Source organism: Telopea speciosissima, chromosome 2 (assembly GCF_018873765.1).
Source record: "Telopea speciosissima isolate NSW1024214 ecotype Mountain lineage chromosome 2, Tspe_v1, whole genome shotgun sequence".
NCBI classification, from domain to species: domain Eukaryota; kingdom Viridiplantae; phylum Streptophyta; class Magnoliopsida; order Proteales; family Proteaceae; genus Telopea; species Telopea speciosissima.
Window position 1 is genome coordinate 76760776 of NC_057917.1, and position 27422 is coordinate 76788197.

General features: G+C 39.0%; 1 protein-coding gene and 2 long non-coding RNA genes across 3 annotated transcripts; 2 read left to right on the forward strand and 1 right to left on the reverse strand.

The window, feature by feature from the left end:
• The first annotated feature begins 545 nt into the window (after positions 1 to 545).
• Positions 546 to 19334, forward strand: LOC122650231 (ubiquitin carboxyl-terminal hydrolase 25-like). The gene is made up of 9 exons (XM_043843579.1): positions 546 to 1032; positions 1126 to 1615; positions 1712 to 1787; positions 1884 to 1976; positions 7195 to 7281; positions 7419 to 8182; positions 11887 to 12018; positions 18520 to 18653; positions 18741 to 19334. Exons 1-8 carry the CDS (start codon positions 861 to 863, stop codon positions 18623 to 18625), a joined length of 1920 nt encoding a protein of 639 aa, XP_043699514.1. The 5' UTR covers positions 546 to 860; the 3' UTR covers positions 18626 to 18653; positions 18741 to 19334.
• LOC122650233 lies at positions 9622 to 26818 on the reverse strand. The gene is made up of 3 exons (XR_006331398.1): positions 26354 to 26818; positions 17982 to 17986; positions 9622 to 9633 (listed from the first exon to the last, which is right to left on the reverse strand). It is a non-coding gene; the product is annotated as an uncharacterized LOC122650233 (long non-coding RNA).
• On the forward strand, positions 19740 to 20027 carry LOC122650234. The gene is made up of 2 exons (XR_006331399.1): positions 19740 to 19901; positions 19997 to 20027. It is a non-coding gene; the product is annotated as an uncharacterized LOC122650234 (long non-coding RNA).
• Positions 26819 to 27422: the final 604 nt, after the last annotated feature.

The following is a 27422-nucleotide window of genomic DNA, read 5'->3' on the forward strand; positions in this document are numbered from 1 at the left end:
TATAATTTTAGGTTCGCCAGCACACCATGGGTGTACAATCTATACAAATGGGTTGGGCACAGTCGGGCAATTATATCCATCTTTTTCTTGTTTTTTTGCAATTGAGGCTGAAAGCGGTTGGGCCACCACCGACGACCAATGTCTCAAATGTTTGGATTGGTAGTAATGACGTATGTGATTAGCATTTCATCAAGGGTCATGGCCTAATGGGTTCCATTAAATGCAAATTTACTCAATAAGACTGCAGTTCATTGGTACTAATAGCTCAATTGCGTCCTGTCAGCACTAAGCAGGCCATCTGTCCAATGATTTATAACTTTAGCCCAACATATAATGGGCCAATGAAGGAACCATTGAATTTGAGGCTCTCTACCAAAAATACAAAAAAAAAAAAAAGAATCTGAAGCTCAACCAGTGAGAAAATGAACGAATGGATCGAAGGTCAGTCAAGGCTGGGCCCACAACTCCCCAACTACCACCGTCCACCACTGGCAGGCACGAGGCTACAGATTTGCAGACTAATAAATAGGGGGACTGTGGCGACTGGTTTTTCTCTCTAATCCCCATTACCCCTCACCCGGGTTTGGGAGAAAAAAATAAACCTTTCACAGGAAAACACGACGAAGTGACCAACCCGATTCGCCATTGGAAGGGCTTTCAATCCCACCTTGTTACCGCCAACTCCTCTCTCTCTCTCTCTCACGATTTACAACAAACTCGGAACAATTCGAAGCTTCGAGGCCGTCCAAACGAGAAGGAGAAAAAAGAAGTTATTTTTTTCCTTCGAAGAGTTGCAGAGAAGGAACGATGCGATCGTTGTGGTGGTGGAGAGCCTGCGATACGGCAGCGGAAGGTCGTTAATGGCCTATCAAATGACTTGGCAACCCAATCTTCTTTACAGGCGAAAGAATGGTCCACCTTTAGGGTTAAAAAATCTCGGCAACTCTTGTTATCTTAATAGCGTCCTCCAGTGCTTGACCTATACTCCTCCCCTCGCCAATTTCTGCCTCAAGAGCCAACACTCCTCTTTCTGTATTTCTCTATCTCTGTCTCCTCCACTCCTCTTTCCCTCTCTCTCTGTTCAATTTCAATCAAATTGATTTGGTTGTGAAATGAATTTTGCAGGTGATTCGACGTCGGAGGCGGACCGGAAGCGGGATTGTCCCTTCTGCATATTAGAGAAGAGGATAGTACGGTCCCTTAGCATCGACCTTCCTCTCGATGCTCCAAGCAAGATCCAAAATTGTCTCAGGATTTTTTCCGAGCACTTCCGATTTGGGAGGCAAGAGGACGCCCACGAGTTCCTCCGCTATGTTATCGATGCTTGTCACAACACCTGCCTTCGTCTTAAGAAACTTCAGCAGCAGTGTCGGAAGGGGAACGAGTCCTGCAATGGTGCTAGTGCCGGTGGTGGTGACACCATTGTTAAGGAGATCTTTGGTGGTGCCTTGCAGAGCCAGGTGAAGTGTCTCGCATGTGGTGCGGAGTCTAATAAGACCGATGATATCATGGATATCAGTCTAGACTTATTCCAGAGTAATTCCCTCAAGGAAGCCATGCAGCTGTTCTTCCAACCGGAGCTCTTGGATGGAAGCAATAAATATAAATGTGAGAAGTAAGTAGTTGAGGAATTATGTAAATTTTCGCTGTTCTTCTTGCTTGTTTAATATCCTGTCCTTGTCAAGCTCTTGACTAATTCATGCTTTGACAGGTGCAAGAAGTTGGTGGCAGCCAAAAAGCAGATGTCTATTCTTAAGGCGCCTAACATCCTTGTAATACAACTCAAGGTATAAGCCCTTTAGTTGTTGTTATTATGGGTACTGGTTTTGCTGTGCTGCTCTTTATTTTGGCTTTAATTGAGTTTGTGCATTTGGATTGCTCAGAGATTTGAGGGCATACATGGTGGAAAGATTGATCGGCCCATTGCCTTCGAGGAGGTTTTGGTGCTTTCGAGCTACATGTGTAAAGCAAGTCAGGTATCAAACTTCATTAGTGTAGCTGCTTATTCACTTTAGTTTTATTGTTTTTGGCCAACTCATAATCAGATTTTGGTAAATAAATATTTGTTATTTGACAATTTAAAACATACTTTCTAAGTACTTAAATATTATTTAATGGATGGAAATGGAAAAATTTATAGACAGTAGAATCAAACTCTTTGTTCGGGATCTACTAGTTCTTTGCCTGGATCTGCCTTCGGCGGATGAAATGTGGGAATATCGGGATTGGCGGATTTGTAGTTCATATTCCTGCGCCGTTAAGAGAGAAATTGTCCCCCAGGGATACCACTTGTGTCTTTCTTGGAAATGCTCAGTCCTTTTTTTTTTGGGCTAAAGATCGGAAAAGATTATATAAATAAGAAAAAGAGAAGTACAAAATTAAAGTCTAGGCATACCCAAACTATATAGTACAAGGAATAACATGAATTAAGGCTCTACCTATGGCATGGCCATCAGCAGAAGCCTTAATTTCACAATCGATTTTTAATTTCACCTTTGGCAATGCCATCAGCAAGGATAAAAACCAATTGATGATAAACAAATCTGAATCTGGATTTTTCTTGAAAGTCTCACAGAACTTCAGCATGAATGAAATCTTGGTATTCATTCCAAGTGTAGACACTTCTTGAATAAATGACCCCTCTTCGCTAACATGTCAGCTACTGGGTTAACATCTTTGTAACAATGAGATATTTTCCATGAGGCAGAAGATAAATAATCCTTCAAAGCTCTCCATTGCTGCAAAAAGAAGATAGGGATAGATTGCTGCTTTACACCTGAACAACCGATTCAGAGTTACATTCAATCCAGAGTTGATATAGATTCTTTTGATGTGCCAATTGAAAGCCAATAAAGAGAGCAGAAAATTCTGCATAGAGATCTGTGGCCCGAGAATGAGAGTAGCAGCCTCTTGGGATACCTTTGAAGTTTCTGAAGATACCACCAGTCCCAGCCAATCCCCGGATTTCCGAGAGCTATACCATCAATGTTAAGTTTGGTCCATCCAATCTCAGGATTTTTCCAGACCACTTCCAAAGTCCTTGGCTAAGGTGGAGGAGGAAAAGAGATGTCAAGCTTCCCTGAAATGAGTAAATCCTCCACTGATTTAATATGGCATTGCATTGATGAGGATACAAGCTTAACAGCCTTCTTAACATCCTCAACGACAACAACAGAGACTTGCTTCCTAGTCCCATCAAACCTCCCTTTATTTCGTTCCAGCATAAGTGATAAGGAATGAGAACAACTAATGCGATCCAGACCATCCTAAGATAGACAACAGAAGCCTTCTGCTTCCACCAATGGAAAAGATCCATTATCGACAGGCTGTTCAGCCATACTATGGAAAACCACTCTAAAGACGATCTCCAAACAGAACATGAAAGCTGGCACTGCAAGAAGATATTGGTTGAAGCTTTCACAGTGTTGGAAACATAAATCATATACTTGACACAGTAGGGATCATTCTTTGAACAACCAAGTCATCAGTAGGATGCCTCTTCTGTAGCCAACGCCAAGCAAATACGGATTATCTTGGCTGGAAATAATCTGCCCATGCATGAGTAGTCCAAACAACCTTAGCATCTTTAATTCTAATATCATCCCAAACTGACTTTAATTCTTATCCACTTTAGTCATTCTCCTTGGTTATCCTGGATTTGTCACTTGAGTGGTTCTCTCTGATTGAGTTGACTTTCCCATGTAAAGTTGTACTGCATGAAGGGACTTTTGTGCTTTTCTGTTTTGGTTTTTAGTAACTCTAACCATAGAATATGACCAAGATAAAACGAGAATCCCTATACAACATTTAAGGAGGTATCCCAAATTTGGTTAGTCTGTTAAAAATATGTTTCTCTTTGAAACTATTTGCTAATTTAGGGACTTGGAAAAAACAGAATTTTCAACCTAAATAGAAAGTGTGGTCCTATGATAAGAGTATTTAGTGGAAGTAAAAACTGCTTTAGAGAATATGATGCAGGAGCATAAGGAGTTTCTGAACAAGTTTTCTTTCTTTTCTCTTATTAGCTGATAAGTACTATTATTAGTTATTAAAAATTCTGAAGAAGGGGTTTGCTTTACAACGTATATCCATATAAGCTTCCTCTGATAACTCCTTAACTACTCTTAACATAACTTCTACCACAGTGGAAAAAATGTAAAATCAGTCCCCAACTAGATAATTAGAAACTAATTTCACTGTAGGATCTTTCAATCATGTCAACAATATAAAATATCACCAGGTCCAGCAATATAAAATAACAGAATCACCCAACAGTCGATGAACCAGCAAGATATTTTAACTCCCACAACCCCCAACAAGGATCAATAGTGCATTGGTTAATGTCCAGAAAATCAATAACCTAGATTTAGTAACATATCCAACTCAGATGGAGCTGAGGTTCCAATCGAAGGTATGGTGTATTTGGTTGAAGAACCCTTCAAAATCTCAGCTAAAGGTTATGGCTGGATGTTTAGATATCAGGGTGACTCAAAATTAGAAACTAAGACTCACTGCTGAAGTAATATTGAACCATTGGATGGACCTGAATTTACCATCGAAAAAAAGTCCCTTGGGGTCTATTTCACAGTCAAAATCTGGCCAGGATTAGAAGGCTCGGTCAAGAGTTACAGAACCGTGAAACTTTCTGCAGAAATCTCCAAACCAGGAAACTGCAAGGATGGAAAGTAGTCCTCAGGCCTGGTCTTCCACTGGACCTTGATGGATGAATGTTTGTCAGTCTCAGCACCAATAACTGCACCTTCGAACAACCCTGTAATTTGTAATGAAAGTTATCATAGGAAATTGGAATGGTAGCTGCCCCTGGTTATCTAGAAAGGAACTTTGTTGAGGCAAGTGGTAATTCCTCTGGAGTTGATATCCTATAGAATACAACTTAATGTGATGAATACGGAGATACAAATTGTTGCTGTAAGCCTGTGAGGTGTGGACAATCTTGTGGAGGGTATGTTCTGATTGGATCATATTTGTCAAGGTGACCCAAGGCTGTGGAGGGGCGCCTAAGCGCTTAGGCGTCAAGGCGCTCGCCTAGGTGACCAAGGTGCCCAAGTGTTATTTTTTATTTCACCTTTCTTCTGACATTATTTAGTATGCTACAACATATACCTTATATCATCAAAAATCAACATTAAGCCACATCAAGTCATCAAAAAATCAACATAGAACTAGAAGACTTCAGAACTGAACTACTATGCAAAGTGGGTGTATTTCAAATTATGAATTAAATATAATTTATGTCAGCGAGTGATATAATGAAACTGATGAAAATAGCCACATAAAGATGTGATGCCCTTTTGAGAATTACTTACAAAGATGACCACTCAAGGCCTCAAGAAAATTAGCAATTGCAGTTATAATCGAAACAGGAAAAAAAACTTATAACAGATATAACCTATAGATTTATATAGACAGAATACTATAATTTACAAAGCAATCATACATTACAGAGGCCCAAATCAAGTGCAGCAGCACAAGAAAAAGAAGCAATTCAGATTTCAGGTTACACATTCAGATTTCACGGTGTACCCATTTCAATCTGCTGCCTTGACACAACCTATTTCAGGGTAGTACACAAGCATGTTGAAGGGGTATGAACTGAATCGATTTGTCAGAATATTCTTCATCATTTAACACTTACCTTGTGTTGCAGTACAGATTTTCATTGCTATTGCCATGGTCCTGGGAGATGGTCTCCATGACTTTGTGAAGGTCCTCAGTCGAACTCTCTTTGGTTTGTTTCAAGTTTCAACAACTCTGTGTTAAAGAAGAAGACGAAGAATAAGGAGGAGGTGGAAGAACCAAAGAAGAAAAAATAAAAATAAAAACTGAGACAGACTATCAGAGAAGGGAAAAAAAGGGAGAAGAAGAAGAAGAGGAAAAAAAAAAAAAAAAATACTGAAATCAAGGTGCCGCTGGTAAAGAAGAAGAAGAAGAAGTATAGAGAACAGATTAAAAAAAATCAAACAACAGAACAGAGAAAAGAGCATCCCTGTGCACAAGGCTCCCACTACTGCCGGGTCTGGAAGGGGCAAATGTACGAAGAACAGAGAAAGAAAGAAAAAACTCGACAGAGAAGAATCAAGTTCGTAACGAAGTAGGAGAAGAAGAACAAAGAAAAAAAAATTGCAACAGAGGAGGAGGAGGAGGAGGAGAAGAAGAAGAAAATAAAACAGAGAAGAAAAGAACTTACCGGGAGAAAAGTTGAGGTTGCAGTCCGTCACTGGAGATGGAGCAGGACTTGACGGTTTAGGTTTCATCTTCTTCCCTAGGCATGAGCAGCCAGTCGAGGGTTTCTTTCGTTTGGTTTTGCTTTTAATTGATTCTGGTGATTTAGTGTAACTTGGTGTACAATAATAATGTACACAAGTCGATAGAAAGCATAATAAATGAAATAAAAATAAATATAATAATAATAATTAAATCAAAGCCTTGCAATAAGGCAACAGTTGCCTAGACCCCAAGAAATTCGCTTGGACGCCAAGGTGGCGCCTAGGCGACACCTTGACGACTATGAATTGGATGAAACATTAAACAATTTTAAATATGGTAATCACGGGGGGAAGAGGAAATTATGTTTGTGGCTTAGAAAGAGAAAACAGGCATTGTGGTAAAACACTTGAACGAGCTGCTTGATAGACTGTAGATTTGATTGTAGTGATTATAACAAGTGAAGCCAAATGAGACACTTACTATAAATCTTACATGTTTTGACACAACAGTCCCAACACTCTGTTTGCATTGAACTGTCAGAAGATCGAAAAAATTGAAAAATTAATAATTAAGTCTTTCAGTACGACATCTTCGAGTGTAATAAATAAAGAGATGATGCTAGGGTTGGACCATGACCAGTCATGTTAGAGATTATGACTGCATCCTGTGTCAGGTGCATCTTGCAGTGGCTTCAATTGCTTTTGATTTTTTATTTCCTTTTTATCAGTTTTTGCCCTCTAATTTCCACCTTGCCTTTCAGTTTATGATTTTCTTCATGAAGTAAATACGATTTTCAAGACAAGTATTTTCTGTTGTCATTATGTTTTTTTGGTTAAAGACCTTATAATCCCTGCTGTGGTAGATGCTGGTGACTACCATTTACCATTTTTCTATTCTTATCTCATTTTAAGTTGTTTATGAGGGGTTGCTCAGTCTATTCATGCTGATTGTTTCTTTGCAATGCAGGATTCATGTCCGGAGTATAACTTGTTTGGAACCATTGTGCATTCGGGTTACTCACCAGAGTCTGGTCACTATTATGCATACATCAAGGTCACTGCCATGCATTTTCTGTTAGTCTTAATACCTTTTCTTTTAGTGGGTTTGCTTATTTAAAGTTCTTAATTTCTTCATTGAAAATGGCCACTCCACTTGTGACCTGCTTCTAACTTTTAATTTTTGGTGTACAGGATGCAATTGGCAGGTGGTATTGCTGCAATGATTCTCAAGTTTCACTTTCAACTCTGCAGGAGGTTTTGTCAGAGAAGGTTTATATTCTTTTTTTCTCTCGTATTAACCAACGACCAAAGCCAACCAAATCTGCTTTTGCATCCAATGGAGTAAAGTCTCCTAATTGCAATGGTAATGATGCAACGGGAAGGCCAAAGGCAGTTCTCCCAATGAAAACAGTGCCATCAAAACCAAAAAGGATGAATTCCCCCGAGAATGGTTTATCAACCATGTCTAAGACTGGTAAGGTGCCTTCAGGCCCACGAATTGACTTGAGAAATTCCAATATGAAAAGCATATATGCAAATGGAAATGGAAATACAGTTGTTAATAAGAGCAGTTCTGTAGAAAAGCGTGTGAAACCAAAAGAATCTTTAGCTGTGGATAGAATTAAGAATGAGGTGCCATCAACAGTTGACTGGAATGGTGCTAATGAGAATAGAGGTCCTGGTAGTGAAGGCAAACAAGTGTTATCTTTACCGCATCAAAATGGTGAAATCCATATTGGTGATAGTTCAGTGAAATTGGAAGTATGTGAGAATAATGGTGCAGGAAATTCGGTAGCAATGGGAGGGTTGCCTAATAGTGACCATGCAGTAAGCAAAGACAAAGACCATCGCCTCCCTGTACTCTCAGGTTCCAAAAGAAAATCAGTGGACGAGACTTTCATTTTGCTTGCACGTGATGCTTCTTCTCTGACAAAGGTGCAGAAATTTAAAGAAGTGTAAGTCTCCCATTCTCCACCCTCCCCAATCCTTTTCCACCTCTGGTTGGTAAACATAATAAATGTTCTGATTTGCTTGCTATGGAAGTGAGTCCTTAGTACTTTTCAAGTTTTCCTTGTATGGAGTGTTTAGTGGACTGACCATACTATGAAAGTTCTTTGATTTTCTGTGATGTTTCATTTTGTATTATTTGATTAATTGAATAATCTGAGTCAATACGAACTTACCGTCAGAGTTACAGATTGATTCTTCTTTGCATTTGCAGTGTTACGTGTTTGAGAGTCACGTAGGAGTAGGAGTTCTAATGTGTGTGGAATAGTTGTTTGGGTAATATGGGGTGTAAGGTAGTTATGGTTAGAGGTTGCAAGTAAATGGGGTTATGTTAGTGTACGTGGAAGTAGTGCCATGTAAGGGTAGTGGGTGTAGTTTTTTATTATTGGAGTCGTTATTTCAATGCTTTGTAACTCTTTAAATTAGCAGCTTCTGAATGAAGTGATAAAACTTTGGAATTTCCTAAAATATCTCTAAAGAGATGAGGTAGGCTTCTTCACCCAAGCCAGCCGCCGGCTTCATCCATAAAGCCAACCCCATATTCCTATTATCTCTCTCTTCCCCTATTATTTCTCTCTATTATCTCTCTCTCATCACATCTCCCACTGCGCACGTAAAATGCACCTGATTCTTTCCTTTTATTAGAATGGTCTGGATTCTTTCTTTTCCTGTTCTCATGGAGGAGCGGCTTCCCCCATGGTGATGCAGGAGGTGTTCCATGGGCCGGGCTGAACCCGTTTGAGAACCCATATGAAGACGAACCAGGTCCAATCAAGTATTGGGTTTAGTAGGATATTTTTGTTTTATTAGTTGGGTTTATCTGAAATTGAGTCGATTAGGAGTTTGAATCATTAAACATATCCTTTTATTGCTATTGATAGCATTGTTGGAAAACCAGGTTTTCCAACTCAACTCGTCTTCTCAAAAAATTGAAGACTCGGCCTGGTCACTCCGAGTCAAAACGAGTCACGTTTTTTAATTAACATCCACAGAAGTGGGTACCTGGGTAGCTGCTTTTATCCAATGGTCCATAATGCAACGATTAGAGTCTAAGACTAGAGAGGATTTCAAGGCTGATCATGTGCCAGCTAATATTTTGCAAAACCGATGCTTGATGGTTAGTTGTCAAGTCTTCCTGCCACAAGTCCCCAACACTATTTATTTTACATTTTAAAATATTTTATTTTATTATATGAATTGAATGATAGTGTAACTGAAGCCTTTGTCTTGTCTTTTTGTCTCCTCCTTTCCCTTCGTCCTTCTTCAACCTTTCTATATTTTCTGTATTGTAAAATCTACTCCTTTGTTCAGCAGAATAGGAAGAGTGGATGCAGAGGTCGCACCTGCGGCGAACAATTAGAAGAAAGAGAGCTTGAGGGGGGCTTTGGCCTTGAACCAACTGCCGTCCATATCAGATCATCTACTCGCCATCTCGCCCTCTGCTTTACCCTCTTATTTTTCTTCCACCGATTATTGACCAACCTCCGCTTGCTATGCAACTAGTTTTTCTTCCATCTGATAAACATCCAACCCTCTCCTTTTGCAAGGGTTCTTGGTAGCAAAGTTTGGAAGCTGAAGTACAGTTATTCAAACCATGATGGTTTCTTTCCTTCTCTTTGTCAATCTTTAATCATATCTAAGCATGAACAGAAAGACCTAACTCGGTTGGTTTTTACTGACTCGGACAAAAATGCCGAGTCGATGGAAAATTGGTGTGACTCAGACAGAGTTTTAGATAGGATTTTATTTCAGTTATTGGTCTTTGTTAGGAGTCTTTATTTATTTCTTTAAATACAAGGTTGTAACCTGCAGTTTCAGATTTGATGAATTAGATATTTGAGTTGGAGTTTCACGTTTATGGAGCCAATGGAGGCTGTGGAGCCTTTCTTCCCCCCTTTTTCTGTGCGATATCGTCTCTCTCTCTTCTTCCCTTTCTATCCTTTATTCCTGTTCATTAAATACCTGTACTGTTACTCTGTTTCTGGCGGTAACAGCAGGCCTTCGTCTTGGCTGTTGTCATCTCTCACCCTCTTTATTTCTCCTTGAGGTTAGATTAAAAGGAAACCCTCTCTTGCACAAACAAACCCCTGGAGCTTCATTACCAACAGATCCTTCCTTGCTGCAATCCGAAACCGATAACCAAATCTGAACTGTGCTTACTGCTAGGGTTGGATTCAGAGTTTGGCTGCTCCTCCTGCACTTGCTGCTTTGGAAAATCAGTAGTTGCATTCAAGAACTTAGGGACTTGCGATCCTCCACCTGAAGTTTCAGATCCAACCGAGATTCCTATGGGGAGTTCTCTTCTTCACAGTGTCTGGGTTTTCCACCTCTGGGTTATGCTAGAGGTTGAAGATGACTACACCCCTCACATCCACGATTCCTTTATTTTTTTTTTTGAATTTTAATCTTTAAGTTCCAGAATTACCCCTCCTAACTCTTAATATTCTGACTTGACCCTTTTTCTCAACTTACTTCCTAGTTTACCCAGATCGTGGGTTTTGTTTTTAAGGCTTTACTTCTTAGTTCCCAAAATTACCCTTCTCTACTTCTACTATTGCCAAATATCCGTACTTTGTTTTGTTACTTCCAATCTGTCCCCATATAAAAAAATATAAAGACCTTCGCGTCGTAACCCTCAACCACTTTCCTAAGCAACCCTTGAAAATTCTGGTTAATTACAACTGTGCCACTACCTCTTAGATTTAAGCTATTTATTATTTGGATGGGCCTGGAAGCGATCCAATTCGGGTTTTTGAACCCAGGATCTACATCACACGGAGCGGTTCAAACTCTCGTAAGAGAGAGATTCATTTTGACTTGTTCCTTCTCAGTCGTGCGGTCCCACATTAGTGCGGCCTTTGATCTGAACTTCATCAGATATTGCGTGAACCCTTCATTGGGCTCCTGTTTTGTGGTCTCAAGGTCTTTTCGGGTCAATTCCTTCTCAGTATTGTACGAATATTGGTTCTTGAAGGTGTTCACCATATCGTCCTAAGTACGTGTTTGGGAGGAATCTAGGGACATAAGCCATCTTAGAGCGGGCCCAGTTAAAGACATATGGAATGCCTGGCCCATCTGTTGATCCGTGAAATTTCTGATCTTCATCTGACCAATGTAAACCTTAAGGTCTGCTTGTGGGTCATCGGTTCCATCAAACTTTTTGGACTTCCATTTGAATCCATGAGGTAGTTGGGCCTCAGGGAAGAAACATAGACCTTCAGAATCAATCATTTGATCCTCTACCCCCTTGACGTTCTTCATGGCATGTTCTAGTTTTTCTATCTTTTGTTTCAACAACCGATTAATAATGTGCATGTCCAAAGTTGACCATGCTCCAAATTTTGTATCAAGTATCAACTTTGATCCTAGTATGTTAAATCTTATAATACAGTTAAGGACTTGATAAATGGAGGATGTTCCGACTTCTCACTTCTCATGCAGTTGATGAGCAGTTGCTCTCACTGTATGGATAAATGATATCCTGAGTTTTGTTTATGAATTCATTTTCTTTCAAGTATTATTCCATTTATCTTTCCTTCATCTTTGGCTTGTTTCTTGTTCTTATTGTTTGAACTGCAGCTCATAGCTTTGTTGTTATAACTATCTTGATCTTCTGAGTTTTAATTATTCCTTTTTTTCCTGGTTATCTCAGGCTTGCTAAGGATGCTTCTTCAAGTCTGCGTTCGTGTGATTGGCATGATAAGGTTTACCATTTTATGCATGAGAGAAAGAGACAGTGTGCACGAGAACTAGGCAATTCTTCTACCAATAGCACTGAGATAAAGTAAGTTTTCTTTAACTTGGATTCAACTCTTTATTTTAGGACATTCTTTGTCTGCTCAAACTCTGTTATGAGGGAGACCACTATGACCACTATGTCAGTATGTGGATCTGGCAACTCCTTGCCAGAATTTGCCTGCATGTGTTGCAGGTGTCTGCAGTTAAGACTTAATTTTGTACACGTTATGTATTGAAATAATGTCTTCCTGCATTTTTTGATCATACAAGTCCTTGTATTTTTCTATGCTTGGAGTTAGCTTTAGATATGGGATGCAAACAGCACATATTCACATTCATGTGTCCAGTCATTGAACTTCATCCTGACCAAAATTTTATTACACACACACACTCAAGGTTAGTGGGTTTATTTCTTAAATTGATAATTTTCTTCATTTAAAGGGTTAAGCACTTATAGGAGTTGCTAAAATTGTAATTGGAGTCGAATTAAGAATTCTAGTAAGAGTCGAAAAGTAACTCGTGTAGAGACATATAGGTTGTAGACTTGTAGTTATTATCTTTTATCAGCATATTTTGAGTGGAGAGGTTTAGTTTTTGGTTATGGTTAAGGGAATGGTTCTTTTATCAGGTGTTTGATTGCCCTAGCTTTGTTTAAAGTAATCAAGCCCCTACTTTTTCTCTTTTTGTTCTGTTTAGAGCATAGTTATCAAGGCGTCGCCATGGCGTCCAGGCTCCTTGGTCGCCTTGGGTGCCATGGCGGGCGCCTTGCTGCCATGGCGCTGTCGCCTTGAATTTTGACTCTCTAAAACGCCATGGCCGCCTTCCCGCCTTGATAACTAAGGTTTAGAGTTCAGTTTTTTACATTGCCCACAGGTTTCACAAACTTACCTTCATCAGGAACAGTAAGATGTTTAGGGGTGACTGATATTAGATGCAGATCAGTTTCAAGAGTATCCGGATAGGTACTCTAAAAAGTACCAAAAGAAGAAGAAGAACTTGAAGTACTCTTGAAACACTTGACTCAGTTGTTAATTCAGTGCTGTAACTGAGTTTTAAATTTGTTTATTTGTTATCTAGTTACTTGGATAAGGGTCAGAGTTTTAATTTGTTATTGTTCTATTTTATCCTCTTTCCTTGTAATAGTTTAGATAGGATAGAGTTTTATGAAGTTAACCCCTTCTTCACTGTTGAAGTTCTGCAATCAGGTCAGATCTAATTTCCTGTTTGTTTCTTCTATCAATTCCTGCGAATTTTTTTAAGTTCTTAGATTATTCTCAGTTTATAACTGTTATTGAACCATTGTTCTACTGGGTTTTCTGTGGGCATATCCTTGCTGAACTGAGGTTTAATCAGGTTTATTTATATCAGTTTTCCTTACACTTTTATGACCTGTGCTACTTTGTTTTTGAGTGGTTTTCTGATCATTATATAAGGAGCTGCTGAGACAGATCTCGCGCCATCAGATCTGCTTCATAGTTTGATAAGGTATTTACTGTTCTAAGAGTTGCAATCAACCAGAAGTTGATTTGCATCTGTCCTCAATTTTATGAGTTACTTGAGTTCCTAGTTTTTAGGATCTTAAGTTGTTAATTCTGAAACTGAATCAACTGATGCAGGAGCGCTTTCATGGATCGTCCCGAACCTGTTTGGAAACCCAGACTAAGAACCGAGTCCAATTGGTTTTTGGATTCTAGTAGGATTATAGGAATTTATTTATTTTTATTGGAAAAAACATGTTATCTTTAATTGGGTAGGTTACGTAGGAGATTAGATTTATTTTCCAGTTTCCTTGTTAAATAGGTCTCGTTTGTTAGTTGGGTTTTCTTCTTTTAAATAGCTTGTACTAGAATGGAATTTCAGAATGGAAATTGAAGTTGAGTTTGGATTGAGTGTGTGCCTGCATGGCTTGGCAGCTTGGCTGTCATATCTTTCTCCCCTATTTTGATGTAGATTTATCACCAAACTGGGCTTCTTTTATTTGGAATAAGTCTAGGGTTAGGTAATATTCATGTTGGGCCTTTGATCCTATGTTTTTTTTTTTTTTTTTTTTTTTTTTTTTTTTTGTAGTAGGCCACTTTTGATAAATAATTGTTTGGTGCAAAGGTCCCGCTTCATCGCGCGTCACCCTTGGGATCGAAGAATTCATCGACGTGCCTTCCATTTCCGTTTCGGAAAAGGGCTCTAACAAGACCCGCATCTCGAATGAATCCTCCGTCCACGAGGACGATTTTATGGGCCTACAATATGGGTCCTAGTGTTATATACGGGATTAGTTAGTAGGTTTCTTTATATTTGGTTAGTGGTCATGTGATCACTTAAGTGATCATGTGACTTGGTTAAGCGGTCATGTGGCTATTTAATTGTTATTTAAGTTGGGTTGGATTCATACTTTCATAGTTGTCAAGGCGACACCTAGGCGCCTTGACCTCACCTTGATTTTTGGTGACGCCTTGTTTTTTAACCGCCTTGATTCGCCTAGGTGCTTTTTAACAACTATGGCTGGATTAGGACTCTATAAGTCCAACCATGTTTTGAGTCTATTTCCTTTAGTATTTCAGTGTCCTAGTCAGTTTAAGTTACCTAATAGGTTAAGGATTGGGTTAAGTTTTTCCTTTTTAGAGTAGGAGTCTATTTTTGGGTATTTTATATAAGGTTGTAAGGTGGGCAAGCATGGAACACGAATTTTGATATTAATGAAAAGCTTTTGCTGTTCTTCTTCTCCATTGAAGATTTTTGTCTTGTATTTGATCAAAGACTGGTGGGATTGGTGTTTGATCCAGTTGACATCTTGCGGTTGGAAGCTTGAGTGATTCGTTGGTGGGATTGGTGTTTGATCCAATCGACACCTTGTGGTGTGAAGCCCGGGTGGTTCTTTTGAAGCTCTCCTTCAAGTTCTAGTAAGATTCAATTTTTATTCAAGTTTCTCAATCAAACAAGCTACTGCCAAGGGAATTCTGCAACAACAGTAAGTTTGATTCGTCCCAACCCTAACCTTTCTTCTTCTAATCCTCTAAACCACCAAACCATAGGATTCCCCTTTTTGTTTTCACAATACCTAATTTCTGCCTAGCCCAAACCAACCGTCAAAACAGTCTACAAATTTGACCGATTATCCCTCATACCCTCCTAAGAAAACCATTCAAGTTTTGTTAACTTCTGTCCAGCCAAACCCTAGAAATCCATCTTTTCCTCTTTTCCTCTTTTCCAAAACCCGAAACCCTAACCCTAACTTGCTGCCCATTCAAGTTTACACACTTCCATCCATCAAAACATCTCAGGACCTTCACTGATAGATTCCTCTACCTCAACTTGACATAACCCATACATCAAACCCTAACCCTAACCCTAATTTCACCAAAAACCCTATTTTGACCTAGCCGATTCACCTGTTCATGATAGATCCTGGTTCACTGGCTCCTAGTTGGTCCTCTACCAATCTAGGACTACATTATATTTCCTCCCTTGCATGTGGTCAGTCCTTCCTCGTCCTCCTTCTCCTTCCCCTTTACCTGTGATCTTTTGCTGTTTTCCTTTCTGTTATCTGCTAGTGGTATTGTGCGGCTGAAGAAGCAAATGTCAGCACCCTGTAACCCCTCCACGATTTGAAGTGAGGTTTAAGGATATTCTTTCCCACTCTAGAGTGATCTGAATCCAGGTTTCCTGGCCGTTATTAAAACCCCTACTTTGAAATCGAGACCTATTAACAGATCTGAAATTCTCTCTCCACCAGACCCAGGTTCAGACCCACCAATCTCTCTTATTGCAGGTTTTCTTGACTTGATTTGTAGCACTGCTGGGAGGGCTAGTAGTTGCGATTCATTTCCTGAAAACCCACATCGATTGAGTACCTAAAGAGGGATATCCCATCTTGAATCACATTCCTCTTCTTTCTTTCGCTGGTTGCTGTTGAGAGGTTGAAGACAACCTCATCTTCTTCCCTCCCTATGATTTGTTCCCCTTTTAACCCATTTTTTCAATAGTGCCCTTTCCTTTATGTAGTTATTACTTTTAAGTCTTATTTTACTGATTCTTCCACGATACCCCGCCAACATCTTATGTGTTATTCCATTTACTTGTCTTTACATTATTAGCTTGACTTCCAGTAATTACAATTCTGCCACTCTCTTTAAACTTCAAATATTTACTCTTTTGCTAGTTAACTTGGATTTGAGTGTTTCCTTGTTTGAATGATTCCACAATTGAACCCAATAGGGTTTTTGTAAACCGGGTTCCGCATCAGAAACAGGACTGCTTCATAAGATCCAACCGTTGGATCAGGCTATTTTTAGTGGAGTTATTCTTAACCATAAGTCAGACTTCAACCAGCATTTCACTTCAATCTGAAATTGATGATTGCTATGTAATTAGATTCTCTTGAATCTGGTTATTCCTTCTTCACTGTGGTTCTGGAATTTTATTGAGTTTCTAACCTAGTTTTTAGGCTTATAGAAACCCATCAATATTATTATGTTATGAACAACTATATGGGATGTCACCCTAGTTCTTGCAACATTGAACTTCAGTTGCAGCCTCAGTGAGTGCTCTTCCTTAGACCTAGCATGAGTGGTTTAGGAACCATGTTGTGAATCTGAAGGCGTTTAGGTAGGGGGTTGGACACTTGTTTATTTGACATATGGGTGGATGTTATTACTGAAGGTGATATAGCCCCATTTAGGGCAAATGTAAATAGCACTATGTATATTTAGAAGCTACCTTCATGGAATGGCTAAACTTCAATTCTGTTTGTCCTTGGAGGTATATGCATCTAATCATAAGGATTAGTTCTATTAATATGAGTGGGATTTTTTCTTTTGCTTGGATGAGATTGGCAAATTTTTTGTTGGATGATTTATAGAATTAGCCAAAGCATGAGTGGACCGATAGAAGGTTTATTTTGGACAGTATCTTATATTGTAATCTGTGATCTGTCTTTGGGGTTGGTGGCCTTTGGCCTTTCTCTTGTTGCACATTGGTAGTTTTGCTCTCTTTTTTTATTAAAATCTGTACAACTCAACTCAACTTAGCCTTATCCCAACTAAATGGGGTTGGCTATATGGATCCTTTTTTCCCAATCAGCTCTATTAAAAGCCATGCTTGTTACCAGTCCTAAAATATGCATGTCTTTTCTCACCACTTCTCCTAGAGTTATTTTAGGCTCGACTCTTTTAGCTCCTTCAAATCACCCTCTCTGTACTGGCGCATTCAAATGCCTTTGTTGCACATGTCTATACCACTTCAAATGACTTTACCTCTGCTTATCATGTATTAGAGCTACTCCTAAAATAGCTCTAATTTGTTCAGTCTATTTTATCTTTTCTAGTTTTACCACTCATCCATCTCAACATCCTCAATTCAGCTCTACTAAGATTCTTTATATTTTGTTTCTACATGGCCCAACATTCTGCTCCATGCACATAAATGTTCTATAAAATTTCCCTTTGAGTTTTAAAGGAATACATCAATCGCACAACACTTCAGATGCACCCCTCTACTTCATCCATCCTATTTTAATTCTTTGTTCTACATTCTCTTCTATTTCTCCTTCTTTAATAAAATCTGTAAATACTTTTAAAAAGAAACAAATAGGGATATGGCAACCTCTGCCAAAAGTATCTTGATTTTCTCCAGGACTTCCCCTACCACTTATCAATTGAATTAAAGGCATTTCCATAACCACTTTGTACAAAAAAGAGTTGAGAATAATCAATATAAAATCCTTGTAGTGCATGATTTCACAATGGTTGTTAGAAGTTTGAGATGATTTATATTGTTGGAGCACATACTTTATTTGAGTTCATTGTATTCAAAAATCTAATAGTTGTTGGACATACTAACCTTGAGATATGGATGCGAATGGGTGAATGAAGATTTTTCCCCCATTCATCTGTAGTTACTGCTGGTGGTTGCATGATGTTATTTAACTTTAAAAAAAAAGTATCAATCCCTAAATTTGTTACTTGGGGTTGATTTTTAAACTTTTGGACGTTAATTGCTAGCTATGTTGATTACCCGACCTCCCCTTCCACCCCCCAAAACACATGCACACAAACAAAAGTAAAATAGAAGTTTTTGATTTGGCACAGGATTTTGTAAGTCCTAATGGAATAAATGTGACTTCAGTAGCAGGGTTTTAAAAATCGGGAATGGATCAGCCAAGGCTGATCCCGAAACTGGTCGACCTGGATCGGCCGATCCCATTCCAAAATCTAGGGTTAAGTCAACTTTCGGCTGTTTCTGACCAATTTCTCACCTATCCTGGCTGATTCTGATCTGATCCTGATTGGAATTGGCCTAGATCGATCCAGATCGTGATTCCGGGTTTTAAACTCTGTTCTGTAGTAATGATAGGCCAGGTAGGGAATATATTTATGTAATGCATCAGTCAATGGGAGTGAACTATAGAAAAATAAGGGGGCTAGGCAGGACCAACCATGCCACATTTCTTCTGATTTTGGTTCTTAATCTGATACTTTACAATATTTGTTGGTCACATGGATTTTTAAATCTTTAATTTACAAATTATTATATTGCGTTTTATGTGATACAGGAAGATGTTGATTGGAGATGCCAAAGCAAACTTTATCTCACAAATTCCTGAACCATTGAAGGAGCACCTGGTTGAATGCCTTAAATCATTTAGCATGGAAAAGTAGTTTCTGGATCCTTAAACCACTGAAACTGGTATGCTAGTTAGTGGCTTTGTGTTTTCAAATAGTGTACACTAGTTTTATGGTTGAGTGATTTATTTGTTTATTTTTATTGATGCAGTCTCTTGACATCTTTTGCTATTGAGGCTGGTGTATATTTTGTATCTCTGATGAATGGAAACTTATCAATGATCTAGCCATCTTCCAAGACATGGTTCCCGTAAGTATGTTTTACAGCATGTTTTGCACTAAATGTTGCAGATAGGTGGAAATTTTATGTCATCATTTGATCAAGTCTTTGGTAATTTTACTATATTTATAGGTGCATCTATGAAACTTGGGTCCAAGTGGAGAATCTGAATTAGATCCTCATCAAAAATTTTCTTCACCTTTCAGGCTGTGGAGTTTTGATCTGGCAGGGAATGAGTATAGATTTATATTCATTATGTATGATATCCTTTTTTGACCATATTGTTAACCCATCTTCCTTCTATGAATCTACAATTTTTCATCAAAATATGGCTGGATATAGCCTCCCGGAAATATATTCAGTGATTGAGTTTATCCATGAATTAGATATGGCATGTTTTCTCCGAAGTTGATGACATTTTTCCTGGTAGAAGTTGGTTTTTTTTTTGGAGATTCTAATTTTATTTATTAATGTGTAAGCATACTGACATGTGATTGCTCTCTGATTCTTATGTGTTGTTGCCTCTGGCCTCTGGGCAGCTTGTATTTCAAGCATAATGGTTTAGATTATGTGCTAGATGTCTTTGGGCTGTGTGCATACTGAGAAAACATTTACTTAACATTTGGTTGAAGTTCTAAACTTGTAATCTCCTTTACTCTTGGAATGTCCTGATCTGATATTTTTGTGTTTGTGAGAAGCCTGAACTATGGGAGTCTGTGTGATCCGTATAGCACTGCAGTTTTTCTCTTTCTAAATCTTCTCATGAAAGGTATGTTCCAGGTCTTATCTAAAGTTTTCAAACCTTGATGAAGAATGACAAGCTCCTGACCCTGGAATTCTCCTAGTACAGGTGTGGGCTGAGGCTCCAAATGGATAAGCTCAAGGGATGGCTGACCCTTGTATATATAGACTATAAGAAATGATATTATTTCTACAACTTATTAAATTAAAACAGTACAAGTAATAGTGCTTTAAAAGGTTGTGATAACCAGCAAGAAACCACAAATCTTAGATATATATGGAAAATTAAGGTGTCTGAAGTAAAGGAAGCTTTAAAGAAGATGAAAATAGGCAAAACAGTAGATCCAGATGGTATTCCGATAGAGGTGTAGAAGAGCTTAGGAAATTGGAATAACTTGGCTAAGTTGTTTAGTAAGATTATGAGCACAAGAAAAATGCCCGATGAGGAGAAGCATTGTGGTTCCGATTTATATAAAACAAAGGTGATATTCAAAGTTGTAAATTGTAATAACATAGAGGAATAAAACATATGTGGCATACTATAGAATTATGGGAGAGAGTAATAGAAACCTGCCTGATGAAAGAAACTGATATTGATGTGATTATAGGGTTCTGAAACCTTGTTTGGGTTTGCTAATGGGCCCACCCAAGTATTTGATAACTCGAATACGAGAAGTAATGACCGTTCTGTAAATATATTGAAGTTTACCAAAGAAGGTGGGAATCTAGTAATAAAACAGAATCTTAAAGGGGCACTTTGAAAGGTGTGTATGTGTTAGGATACAAATGTCATTTATATTTATTGTGTGACGAAACCTGGCCTAACAAACCAGGACTTGTAGAGAGCTTCATCCATTACTTATAAAATAATAATTAGACTCTTAGTGGGATCCTACTAAGAGTCCAAACCTAATCAAAATCTAATTATAAAGAAATAAAGAAACTATAAACAAAACAAAGTTTGACATAGCTAAGACTTAGAACACATTAGGGACACTCCCCCTATCGTGATCAACGGCCAACACTACCAACACCATCACTAAAACAACAAGTACCGCAGTACATTTCTTGACACTCCCCCTCAAGCTGGAGTATATATCAAAGGCTCCAGATTGGAAAAACAAAAACAGATTATTATTAAAAAAAAGAAAGAACCAGTCTTGAACATATATAGCAGTTGTAGACGCCAGTGAGACAAAAATCATCAGTAGCAATAGTAGACAAAAATCTTCGTGTCGAATAAATCCAAAATCCAAACAACAACAAACAAAATAAGCTGCAAAAAACGCCAACCATAATCCAAAATATCATAGCAGCAACAACATCATAAGCCCTTTTCGAAGAAGGCAAGTAGTAAGTAATAATCTTCACAAAGCAAACAAATAAAAGTGCAGCACGCAATAGCTAATGTAGAACACTTTACAGTAGGATCGATAATAGTTGCAGCAGATCATCAATAATAGAAGCAAATCAGAATTAGAAGGTGAACACCAACATAGAAAGAAAACAATAACTTGCAAACCAGCAGTGGGAATGACTCCCAATTAGGATCGAGTGGAGGGTATGAGGAGGTAGCCTTGTACCCCAAATTTCAGCCTGTTGTGATGGTTGGTTGCTGAGATATGAACTGGAGTAAAAATTAGAAGGTTAGAGCAGATCTTCCAAATCAATGGGTGTTAGGACACCAAACCAGGGATCGAGTGTAGCCTTTGTTGATCTCAATCAGTCCTCCAAAGCACTGCTGGATCTGATTTCTTGTTGCTAAGAAATTGGTGAACAAAGTTTCAGGAGAAAACCAAGGCTGGAACAGAACCGCAGGGTGTAGAAGGTCTCTCTTTGATTGATTGCAGCAGCAGCAGTCTAGGCGTAATTGGTGGTTCGATTCTGGTCTCCAACAACAGCTTGTAGCAGTCACAAGGTAGTAACAGCAAGGGAGATCAATTGAGGAATAGAAGAAGATAGGAGAAGAAGATAAAGGGGGATAAGGAGATTTGGCTCTCTCAGCCCTAGGGGTTTTGGCTCTCACCAGCTAGGCTTCTCAGCCCTTCATCCACACAATAGGACAATAACATTGCACAAAAGCAAGCTTCATTCATTCATAAAATTGTTGGTGGGGAACCTCTAAGGGCATTACATATTTATAGGCAGATATGCTTGCCTTACAAATAAGAGAAAATTAGAAACTTGCAAGAAAAGGAAACAAACTAAAAATAGAAACTTAAGGAAAAATAGAAACTTTTAAATAAAAGCTAAGCCTACTTTCTAAATCTGAAATTAGAAACCCTAAAGAGCTAATGTTGCTTAATAGACAACAACAAAATATCTAAGAGAATAATTCTAAAAATAGAAACTAAACTAAACTCCTATAACCCTTACACATAGTCAAAATTGAGTCTTCTAATAAGTCTTCACGCAATCTGGTCTTGTGCCCCACAAGATCTTCTAGTAGCATTCACATCAAGGAAAAATAAAGGGCTGTGACACTGTAATGTAGTCCTAGGTAGGGGTAATCCCACTAGGAGCCAGGGTAATGGGGGTCACACACAAGGGCTGGCCGATTAGGTTAGGGTTCAGAAATCTAGGTCAAAACTAGGGTTAGGTTGGACAATGGCAATGGGGTTTATGGGGTTTTAATGTGTAGGTCTAGGGTGCTTTTATGGTATATAAATAATAGGATTTGGGAAGGTTTTAAAATTCTGCCATTCTGGGCAGAATTGTTTTGCAGGCTTTGGGTTTTAATGGAGGTTAGGGTTTGATGGATGGATGAGGAAAGTAGTAATGATTGAGTATTGGCAATGGGGATTGATGGGGCTGGGTTTAGAGGATTAGGAGAAGAAGGGTGATTGCTGAAACTGTAAAGTACTTACTTGAACACTGATCTTCAATGGCAGCAGCTTTGAAGATGAGCAATGGGGTCTCTCGATCTACAAGATGCAAGAAGATAAGTAGCAGCCCTCCCGATCTTCACGATGCAAGGAGTCGATTGGAGATCCACCAATCCCTTCACCTTGATATTACTCACAAGGCACACTCACAATGGAGCAAAGGCAGCAACAAAGGCAGCAAGCATAAAGCTGAGTTTTTATTAATCAATTCGTGTTCCATACTTGGCCCCCTTGCAACCTTATATAAAAGACTCAAAATTAGACTCCTACACTAAAAAGGAAAGGCCTAACCCAATCCTTAACCTATTAGGCAACTTAAACTAACTAGGAAACTAAAATACTAAAAGAAATAGACTCAAAACATGGCTGAACTTATAAAGTCCTAATCCAGCCCAACTTACATCACATGGCCACTTAAGTTGTCACATGACCACTTAACCAAGTCACATGATCACTTCAATTGAACCAATTGGATGCAACCAATTTGAACCGGTTCAATTAAAAAAACATAAAAATAAACTGATTATTGGGCTAATCCCGTATGCAACCTATGTACCCTTAGTTTAGGCTCATTAAAGTGGCCTAATACATAGAAAACCCTTGGGAACAAAGGCCCAACATGTATATAACCCAACCCTAGGCCTATTTCTAAAGAAATAAGCCAATTTCTATGATGAACCTGCATCAACTCTCCCCAACTTGAAAAAATTTGTCCTCGAATTTTGCAATGATGGGGGGGGGGGGAATCAACATGTGATCAGTAGCTTTGACCATCCCCAAACAAAATTCCGATGAGGCAGGAACATTGGGGATAAAGTCTTCAATGCGTGGAGCTTTCTCTTCGAAGAACCATGGTGGCATAATAAACTCTATGTGTTCTTTCTTTGAATCAGCAACAACTGTCAATGTCACGTCCATAGAGCCTTCAGTGTTAGCAACCTTCTCATCTAATGCGTGAGACACAAGCTCCACCTCTTCAAGAACAGCATCTTGAAGGTCATTGTTTTCCTTTGGAATGCTCTCAATCAACTTTTCGTCTTCTACTGTTTCAGCTTTGTCTACTTTGTTCTCTTCAATGCATACCTCTTTAGTAGAATCTTCTACACGTTGAACTTCCATCTTTGAAGCTTCAGGCATTGTCTCTTTCTTTTCATCACAATTCACTGTGATCACTTCAGCTTTGTCTTCAACTTGTGCTCTCTCAATTTCCGTTGGCAATGTACATTTGTATTCAACTGTTGATTTAACACTGGTGATGTCAGATTTCCAACACTCTTTAACTTGCAAACGGAATCTCATTGATGGAGGCTTCAAGTTGTCTTCAGATTTGAAGGCCTTTTGGTGGTGATGTTGTCGATGGGAATTTAAGTTACCTTGTTGTAGAGCTCTGAACGTCCGTGGGAAATATTTCTTACTCAGATCTTCTTTCATCTTTGCCCATGTAACAGGTTCTCAACCACGGTAGTCAAGATAATCCGTCTAGGTTCTCCACCAATTATGTGCTGGTCCCACTAGCTTGGTGTGTGCTCGTCTCATTTTCCTATGCTCATGCAAATTATACCAATTAAAATAATCATTTAATGCAGCTAACCAATCACAAAATACCTGTGAATCTGGTCTGCCATCATAGTCTCTCAACTCATACGCCTCTGGAGGTCTATGGCGTCTCCTGTAGTTTTTGTATCCTCTGTTCCTGTCTTCACTGTGATCTCTATACCTTTCTCTGTCTTCTCTGTGTTGATCTCTACCTGGGGCTCTTTGTACTACCGAATTGACTTGATATTTGTCCTCTTCTAGGGGAATGTTGTTGTCCCTATGAGGGGTAGTCCTCTGCTCTTCCAATCGTGTCACCTTTTCATTCAACTTCTGTAGCATCTCCATTATAGCAGCCATAGGATTAGGTGGGGGGGCAGAACTAGATTGCCATGTACATCCATGGCTCTGATACCAATTAATGTAGTCCTAGGTAGGGGTAATCCCACTAGGAGCCAGGGTAATGGGGGTCACACACAAGGGCTGGCCGATTGGGTTAGGGTTCAAAAATCTTGGTCAAAACTAGGGTTAGGGTTGGACAATGGCCATGGGGCTTATGGGGTTTTAATGTGCAGGTCTAGGGTGCTTTTATGGCATATAAATAATAGTATTTGGGAAGGTTTTAAAATTTTGCAATTCTGGGCAGAATTGTTTTGCAGGCTTTGGGTTTTACTGGAGGTTAGGGTTTGATGGATGGATAAGGAAAGTAGTAATGATTGAGTATTGGCAAAGGGGATTGATGGGGCTGGGTTTAGAGGATCAGGAGAAGAAGGGTGATTGCTAAAACTGTAAAGTACTTACTTGAACATTGATCTTCAATGGCAGCAGCTTTGAAGATGAGCAATGGGGTCTCCCGATCTACAAGATGCAAGGAGATAAGTAGCAGCCCTCCCGATCTTCACGATGCAAGGAGTCGATTGGAGATCCACCAATCCCTTTACCTTGATATTATTCACAAGGCAACCTTGATATTACTCACAAGGCACACTCACAATGGAGCAAAGGCAACAACAAAAGCAGCAAGCATAAAGCTGAGTTTTTATTAATCAAATTCGTGTTCCATACTTGGCCTCCTTACAACCTTATGTAAAAGACTCAAAATTAGACTCCTACACTAAAAAGGAAAGGCATAACCCAATCCTTAACCTATTAGGCAACTTAAACTAACTAGGAAACTAAAATACTAAAAGAAATAGACTCAAAACATGGCTGGACTTATAGAGTCCTAATCCAGCCCAACTTACATCATATGGCCACTTAAGTTGTCACATGTGACAATGTGACATGACCACTTAACCAAGCCACATGATCACTTAAATTGAACCAATTGGATGCAACCAATTTGAACCGGTTCAATTAAAAAAACATAAAAATAAACTAAGTATTGGGCTAATCCCGTATGCAACTTATGTACCCCTAGTTTAGGCTCATTAAAGTGGCCTAATACATAGAAAACCCTTGGGAACAAAGGCTCAACATGTATATAACCTAACCCTAGGCCTATTTCTAAAGAAATAAGCCAATTTCTATGATGAACCTGCATCACACTGTTCACATAAACAGTGTTTTGGCCTCTTTATTTCAATCTACATCAATAGCTACATCATAAGTCCTTCTCAAGAAAGACAGATAGTAAGCTTCTCAAAGAAGACAAATAAAAGTGCAAATGTCTGCTCTTATGAGCCCCAAACGGAGGTCATAGACAAAATTGCACCATAGGTAGTTGCGAACCAGGTAAAGTGCAATATAGGTCATTGCGAATCAAGTAGTAGCATCAGGTTGCTGGAGACCATCTAGTAGCATTAGGTAGTTGGAGACCAAATAACTCAACATAAGGTTGTTGTGAACCAGATAATGTAAGATTGCTGTGAACCAGTCAACATAAGGTTGTTGTGAACCACTAATAGATTGCATTGTTGCTGAATACCACAACATTTCCTGTAAATTCTGGTAACAGTTGAACACCTAATGGGAAAGATAACAAGGTAGGGGGACAATCAGGGATTAAATTTAAAAGGCAAAGGACACTTGGAATGTAATAGGGTGATGGGTTCAAGCTGAAATAAAGTTCCAGGGTCAGGGAATGAACAATGAAAGAAAGTGTATTTCTGGAACCAAAACAAAAAGAAGGGGCATGGAAGAGTAACATTAGGGGGGTATTTTAGGTAATGAATAAAAAAACAGTTAAAATAAATTAGTTTAGAGGTTGCCTTCAACCTCACTATCAAAAACCAAGAGAATGGAAGGAGGGGCAGTAACCAAGGGAGAGGACTTGTCGAGGCAGAAGGCTCCGATGAAAGCTAACAAGAGCAGGAATAAGAGCAGCAGCTCCATCAAACGACACAATCAAACAGAGAGAGAACGAAATCCAGAGATCGCCAGGACGTGCTAACTCCTTACTTTCCCGAATAGTATCCCAGGAATTCTCCTCACCAGTAGCATGCAACTGTGAGGATTGTCCATGCCAGTCATAGTTTTTTGGTTTAGAATTTCGATTTTGGGATTGAGATTGCAGATGTGCATCTCCATGACACCAGTTCTGCTCTTCACTGCAAAATTCAGCTTCAATTTCTTGTTTGATTTTCAGGATATCCTCAGGCACATCAACAACCTTCCTCAGTTGCAACAGCTGGTCATAGGTGTATCGAACACGCTCACTAGACTCAAACTGCGAATCTCCAATCTTGAAAGACGAAGTCAGAGGGGCACCACCATGAGGACGAAGGAACTGTTCATCTGATAACCACGAAGAGGAACATCAGCACCGCCATTTCTAGAATTATTGCCGAAAGCAGAGCCGAAGCGAGGGGCAAAGATTCTGTTTCCTTGGTTTGCTCCACTACTAGGCCTTAAGCTCAACACTGTCTAATCTGCCTGCATAACTCAGTTTTTCCCCCCTTTTCTTTTCCTCGAATCTAGAGAATCTCCGCCAACAAGTTGATCAACAAAAGCGCTAACAAAAAGAATTGGCTCATACACAGAGCCGAATCGCAGAGATTAAAGAAGAGAAATTTTTGTGTTCTTGTAAGGATTAAGAAACAAAGAAGAAAAGGAGTGATTTGGGGGAGATTTTTTCCCCTCTTCTTCATCGCTCTGATACCATGTGATGAAACCTAGCCTAACAAAACAGGACCTGTAGAAGAAGAATTCTGTGCTTCCTAACGTGAGCTTTATCCATTATTTATAAATTAGTAAGTAGAGTCCAAACCTAATTACGGTCTAATTATAAAGAAATAAAGAAACAATAAACAAAACTAACTCTAACATAGCTAAAACCTAATTTAGATCATGATAGGGACGCTACCCCTACCGTTATCGACACCCAACACTACCAACACCATCACTAAAACAGAGTTGGAAAGTGTTGTACAGACTTTGATTTAATAAGAAGCACAGGGGTTTTTAGGAATAAGGGGGGTTAGTGTTGAATAAAAAAAAATCTAAAGGTTGTCTT

Coding starts and splice junctions, on each gene's coding strand:
- LOC122650231 (XM_043843579.1), top strand. CDS start 861: ATGGCCTATCAAATGACTTGGCAACCCAATCTTCTTTACAGGCGAAAG. Junction 1,616..1,711: donor AATAAATATAAATGTGAGAA/GTAAGTAGTTGA, acceptor ATGCTTTGACAG/GTGCAAGAAGTTGGTGGCAG. Junction 8,183..11,886: donor GTGCAGAAATTTAAAGAAGT/GTAAGTCTCCCA, acceptor TGGTTATCTCAG/GCTTGCTAAGGATGCTTCTT.